General features: G+C 30.6%; 1 protein-coding gene across 2 annotated transcripts; it reads left to right on the top strand.

Moving 5' to 3' along the window:
• The first annotated feature begins 2,824 nt into the window (after positions 1 to 2,824).
• Positions 2,825 to 6,600, top strand: LOC106101920 (origin recognition complex subunit 4). 2 transcript variants are annotated; one of them, XM_013281296.1, is made up of 7 exons: positions 2,825 to 3,148; positions 3,606 to 3,731; positions 4,081 to 4,303; positions 4,576 to 4,788; positions 5,349 to 5,584; positions 5,759 to 5,967; positions 6,303 to 6,600. In XM_013281296.1, the coding sequence occupies exons 1-7, from the start codon at positions 2,939 to 2,941 to the stop codon at positions 6,577 to 6,579; spliced, it is 1,494 nt and encodes a 497-aa protein (XP_013136750.1). In that variant the 5' UTR covers positions 2,825 to 2,938; the 3' UTR covers positions 6,580 to 6,600. The 2 variants fall into 2 exon arrangements, with proteins under 2 accessions (XP_013136750.1, XP_013136749.1); XM_013281295.1 differs by having other exon boundaries at positions 5,346 to 5,584.
• The last annotated feature ends 90 nt before the right edge of the window (positions 6,601 to 6,690 follow it).

Raw genomic sequence — 6,690 nt, 5'->3', positions numbered from 1 at the left:
CTGAAAGTCAAAAATTAAAAAGTATTTATTGCCAGTTAATGTTATAAATCAATCTGTAAACTTAATTCTGTGTGTTTGGTTGCAGTGATAGTGTTTTGATTTTCTGTGAGTAATATTTAAGTAACTAGAAAGGCATTAAAGGCTAAGGCTATTTTATGTTACATGAAAATTAAATAACTTCTAGGTATATCACAATAAAGTTAAAAATCAGACACAATGTTAATGCTTATTGCATTGTGAGTGGACAAAGGAGGAAAATTTTATGGTCTATTGTTTTTAATTGAACTTTAAAATAATTTTGTATTGCAAATCACTAGCCAAATTGAATTAATACAGAAGACGTAATTGATCCAGATTGTAGTTGGGTTTAGCAAATTTGAGAACATTTAGTAGCATGATGAATTGATTAACTTAACTAGTGTAACATAAACATTACATAGTTTCTGCTGCTTGCGAGTTCACCCGCTTGAAATTAAAATATAACAAAAAAGATAGCCTATGTTACTCACTGATAACATAGCTTGTTAATGGTGAAAGAGTTTTTGAAACCGGTCCAGTAGTTTTTGAGTTATATCAATTACACACAAAAATCCTTCCTCTTTATAATATTAGTATAGAAGTATAGATAGATTGCTAAGCTAAGTTACATTTTATAGACGAATATTTAAAAATCGAACACAAAAACGCATCTGACAGAAAACATAACGCGCAAAACATAAATGACTACTCTAAATAAGATTTATTGAAATAAGTGTGTAGAGAATGTTGTTTATTTATATGCCTAAAAACGTTTTATCTTAACATATTACTAGGAAATTCTAGTAGGCGTTAGGCGTATACTAACATGAACATCGATCACAATAAAATATACGTACAGAGAAATGATTTAAACAGTTTCGACGTGGGAGATAAAATAAATTACACTTAAAAGCAATAAAAGTTAATCAACTATCAAGTTATTTATGGAAAAAAAATCATCATTCGCCAGAAAAGATACGAAATCAACCAATTTTATCGAACACCTACATATCAATTAAAATAAAAGTTGTGCGATGTTTTCAAAAAAAGCTAGCAGTACTTACGTTTTAATTTACATACATAAATCGTAATTCACTTATTATACAAAAATTTAACATCACGAACACTGCAAATAAAATCACTGCACTTAAAAGTACCCAAAACAAACGCATAAAAACACGGTGGGCGAAGGAAACAAAGCAAGAAAGCGAGTTTTGCGATTTAGATGTGGAAGCGTACACAGACTACACAAACAAAAATGTACTATTTTCGTTTAACTTTTTACAACGCAATTTTTGGAATTTAACAATATTTTGCATCAATTTCAAATACAATTATATCCTTATTAGCAAATTTATTCTTGGATTATTAAATTATTCTTGGTGAATAGTAGATTTTAATGAATTATAAAACATTGTTTTTTTATAGTTATTCGCAAGGTATATTACTGCTTATGTTAAAATGTATCCATAAATACATTTAAAACTTGATTGACTTGGAATACACTGTTCTAAATTATAGAAGCTACCGATATTTCACATTAAAAGCCTTTTTTGAGGTGCTTAAGCAAAAATATAACGCAAAATTACATTGTGTTTATCACTCGTGTGTGTGCAAAATTTGCAATATTATTAATTGGACTATTTAGAACCTGCGCCACATTTTTAAATTCATTGTTTATTGATGATAAATCACACTTTCACTTCGTAAGATTTTTTATTTAACATGTTATGATCACTGACTTCACTTTCACTTTATAAGCATTATAATATGATGAAGAATTGATTTGTATCTCTGATAACGTATTAATTTTCTTCTGAAGAAAGAAGTAACTATTTTTCAAATAATTTAACAAACGTATTTTCATTTACGTTTTATTTTTAATGTTATATTAACTTCCGTATGCAAGATAAATGTAGCCAAATTATAGTTCAACATGTTTAAGTATTTTTTTCCGGCAAAAATCTGATCCTGCATAAATAAAATCTCGTATGAAATAATTATATTATATTTGCCAAGGTTTAAGGTCAAAAAAAGGACGTGCAATACTTAAATACCATAGGGGTGAAAGAGATGGTATGATTATACAAAGTAATGCGGCAATTCCAAATGAGATAAATGAGGGTGGATTATTTTTCTTAAGACAAAATCTTTATACTTGACTACGTAATATTTAAAAAATATATATTTAAGCAGGGCTTAATATAAGGACAAAATGGTTTTCTTGCTAAAAGTTTCGTCATTGCAAAATAGGCAAAGAAAAACATTTAATAATTTCTGAAGATAATTCTCGTGTATAGTGTTTAAAATATCGATCACTTCTCAATTTGGAGTGCGCAAGTTAAGATTGGATACATGCGCACTACGAAATTCCTATATTTCATTAAATAAATCGTGGCATGCACTAATTAAATATAGCATGTAGCAATGTGTACAATACTCTATCTAATCCGTTAGATTTTATGCATACTTTTTGATTTCGATGTTTGATTAAGGATGAATAAGATCATAGTGATATAAACCTTAATACAACTCGTAATTTGCAAACATACCTAATTAAAAGGAATATTAACAATGAAGATGAATGTCTTTTTACACAACTAAGCTTTTGCTTATTTGTAAAACCAGAAATTAATAGTAGTATCACATTTCCATTTCACCATACTTCAGTTATTAATTTCATTGAGTTGATAAGCTGTGGGTCGCGTATACCTTTATATTCAAGAAAAAAGTTGATATTTGACATTGACAGATATTATACAAAAGCGCGCGAAAATTATTTGTTGTGTTTGTTAAATTGGTATAATTGTTTTTATTTTTTATTGCGTTAGTTTAAAGTGGTATAGAGATTAAAAAATCAATTTATTCATACATTTTTGATTTACTAATTACTCTTCCTTATCGATTAGCTAATTGCGAAATGTGCGAGACATATGGTGTAGAACCGCTTGCTCTGAATATTAAACTAATTCGAAAGTATTTAAAAATAAAGGTATTGGAAGATAATGTACAATTTCAAGACCACGAAATAGAAAGAAATCATGTACATGATTTGATCAAGAGGGTTGTTTCAAACGGAGAATCACATTCTGCTTTAGTCATAGGACCTAGAGGTTGCGGGAAAACAACTGTGAGTTGATAAGTTTAAGTACTTTAACGATCATTTTCATTTTCCTCTTGTTAAGGAGGAAGTAATTTTGAATTAAGAGCTTCAACATTAATTCTCTATATTCTGCTGTTTTATTTTCAAAAAAAGAACAAAGCTAATGTTTTTTTTTTGTTTAAAGAAAAGAACCCGTTACTTTAAAAACTAGTTACATTTGGCCAGTATGGTCAACAGTAGCTCAGGTCTGGCATATTTTATGGCCTCAGTGGTACCAGTTTATACTGTATGCTAGTGCTTTTGAGAGCTAATTGTTTACTTTACTGGCAGGTAAACCAGGCTCAAGCCTCTGTTAGCCAGAATTTGTTAAGAACAATGAATTATCAGCTTTACTTAAAACTAATTATATATTCTTTTACAGTTATTTAATTAGATTCACAATTTGTCAATATTATTATTATAAGATATTTTATTGTTATTTCAGTTAATCAACTCTGTTCTTGGGCAATTAGAGAGTGAATTGGACTTAGAAAATGACTGTCTTATTATTAAACTCAATGGTCTTCTTCATCAGGATGATAAGATTGCCTTGAAGTCCATAACAGCACAGGTATTTCTTTAACTTGCTATCGACAAGAGCTAACTAACATAACATTCTTATTCAAATTTGTACATGTATTATTGACAATCACATCTCCTTTTCTTTAGTTTTCCCTCATGTTTGTTTTTATTGTAACTATTTTTATATCTAAAGAGACAAAAGTCTAGGTGGCTAGTGTGCCAACTCTTTGTAGACAAACTTGTTGTCACCCAAAAGGGTTGGATTTTGCAATGAACATTGTTATAGTTTCAAAAGAAATCAATTTATTGATGAAAATATTACCTCCTTTAGGAGGTCTCATTTGATTTACAATTCTCCAATCTTAGCACCTATTAACTATTTTTGTATATACTTTCAGATGCAATTAGAGAATGCAGTTGGTGATCGTGTATTTGGCACTTTTGCGGAGAATCTTAGCTTCTTGTTAAGCTGCCTGCAGAGTGGTGTTGACCGGAGTTGCAAGAGTATGGTTTTTATTTTAGAGGAGTTTGATTTATTCTGTCATAGTGGAAGAACACAGACCTTATTGTACAATTTATTTGATATCACTCACAACAAACAGGCACCTATGTGTGTTTTAGGTGAGTATATAAATGTTTTTTATGCTGATTGTTGTAGATTTTTACACAATATTCACCTGTTACTGTTCTCTTTGTTATTTTCATTTTTTCTTCAAGTATTTTTGTTGGCTTTGTACATTTTCTATTTACTACATTAAATATTGCTTGAAACTTGTCTATTGAAGAAAAATATACTGGACATCTTTGAGATAGAAACAGATGATTGGGGGTGCAGGGCATATATTTCTAATGGAAAATAAATTAAGTAAAAATTATGTGTTTCATATAAACAGGTATAACAAATCGTTTGGATGTCATGGAAATGTTAGAAAAACGCGTCAAATCTCGCTTCTCACATCGGCACATATTCATATTTCCTAATGACAATATAAAGCCTGTAGATAACTTAAAAGTAAGATTAATTCAGTTACTAAGTGTACCATTGAGTTTGATAAGGAAACACGGAGGTACAAAAAAGAAAAGGGGAGGCAGACGAAAATCTATGGGTAAGTGGTTTAATACTTTCAGAGCCATTAACTTGTCTGTTCACTATAATGTGTACAATGTTAGTGGCACTGAACATATTAACTGTGAGTTTTGACTCCTATGAAACTTGTATTGTCACATGTTATCTATGTATTGTCCACCCGTAGCCGCACTACTAATACCATAGCCAATACTACTACTAACTACCACTACTAATCTGTTTTGTCAAAAAATTGTGAAGGAGCAGAGGCTCTCAACCTTTAGTCGGGGATCAATTTTATCTTATTTATCAGCACATACTATAAGGTAGACCCGGGCCACCCCTGTACTACTACTACTACTACCTCCCCTACCACCAGTGCTATTCTCTCCCACTACATAATAACCAACAATTTAATGAATAAATAAATTTAAAACCATTCAAGGATAATTTGTTGGTCCATCAATTTCTACGGATCACTGGTTGGGAACTATTGGGGGTGACAAAATGTGTTAAAGTAGGTCTCAGTGGAGTTGAAACCAACAATTATAATGTAACATGTAACTTTAAAGTTATAAAAAAAATCTCTTTATTTAGCAGTAACTGAAGAAGAAATGGAAGTAGAATTAAATGATGATACAATTCAATATTCAGTACCAGCTAAAGTGTTGGCAAGATGTAGGGTAGACCCAAAACAGTTTCAAGAATTTGATGAAAATTCTCTTGTTTATTGGAGCTCTCATATCTTAAGTTTGGTCGAAAATAAAGATATTGTCAATGCTTTGGAAAAGTTATGCTATTTTACAGTTAATGAGCAGATATTTAGGAATATCTTGGTGAGTTTTACTGGAATTGTTGTGTGAAATTTAATTTATTCTTATTAATCAGTTTATATGACAGTTTTATGACATCCATTTTTTTTAAAGTGTAATAATATTAATAAGTAGATAGTCGCTGTAGTAACTATTGATTAATATTTTAATATAATTAAAAAAACTATCTTCTTTCAGTTTCAAGTTGTTTCACGTTTGAACGAAACAAGCCCACACATAGACGTTGTGGGTTTTGTTACAATCATAGACAACACCGTAGGGCCAGAGCATAGAGTAAAAGTGTTACAATCTTTGTCCACCCTAGAGTTGTCTCTGGTCATCGCCATGAAACACGGCATGGACATATTTGATGGTCAACCGATGAATTTTGAAATGGTATTACATAGGTAAGTGTAGTATTTAACTTTTAAAATATTCAAGAGTAATAAAATAGTTCATAGGTAATATCGGTATGATAATCGAACAATGTATTTTTAACCATAGTACTTGAGATCTCTAAGAGGGTTCTCAATTTTCTCTTAGGGATCCCTTAGTGATCATCTAATTTGATTTACTAGTCACTAATTAAATTACTTTGAATTTCATCTTGGTAATTGCCGACTTAGGGACCTTCAATCTATGCTAATGGTGACATTTTGAATGGGTACAGCAGTAAGACTTTATAATAACTATCATGTAAAAACTTCTAAAATAAACGATTCATAACATCTGTTATTTATAGGTACAAAAAATTCGTTGATAAAAATTCATCAACCCAAACAGTACCTAGGCCGGTGATACTGAAAGCTTTTGAGCATCTTCAAGAGTTAGAAGTTATAATGCCGGTGAGGAGTACTGACTCTATCTACAGCATGAATGAAACCACCACCAGCGGGATGCAGAAGGAATACAAATTGTACACCCTCGCTGTACCGGAACATGATCTTAAAGAAGCTGTCAAAACTTCAAAATCATTGCCAACTGAAATTAGCTTTTGGTTTAATAGTGAAATTTTTTAATTAAAATATTATAAAATAGTATTCTTCATTACTTCATTGGATACCTGTTTTAAACCTAATGCGTAATGCGGTTCACACTTGGCAACAGTTGTACAGTAGCGCTTAATAACT

The sequence above is a fragment of the Papilio polytes genome, unplaced genomic scaffold (genome assembly GCF_000836215.1).
Source record: "Papilio polytes unplaced genomic scaffold, Ppol_1.0 DF823935.1, whole genome shotgun sequence".
Lineage (NCBI taxonomy): Eukaryota > Metazoa > Arthropoda > Insecta > Lepidoptera > Papilionidae > Papilio > Papilio polytes.
Note: the sequence above shows the minus strand (reverse complement) of the source record. Positions and strands in the feature narration are given on the sequence as shown.

Coding starts and splice junctions, on each gene's coding strand:
- LOC106101920 (XM_013281295.1), top strand. CDS start 2,939: ATGTGCGAGACATATGGTGTAGAACCGCTTGCTCTGAATATTAAACTA. Junction 4,304..4,575: donor GGCACCTATGTGTGTTTTAG/GTGAGTATATAA, acceptor TCATATAAACAG/GTATAACAAATCGTTTGGAT. Junction 5,968..6,302: donor TTTGAAATGGTATTACATAG/GTAAGTGTAGTA, acceptor TGTTATTTATAG/GTACAAAAAATTCGTTGATA.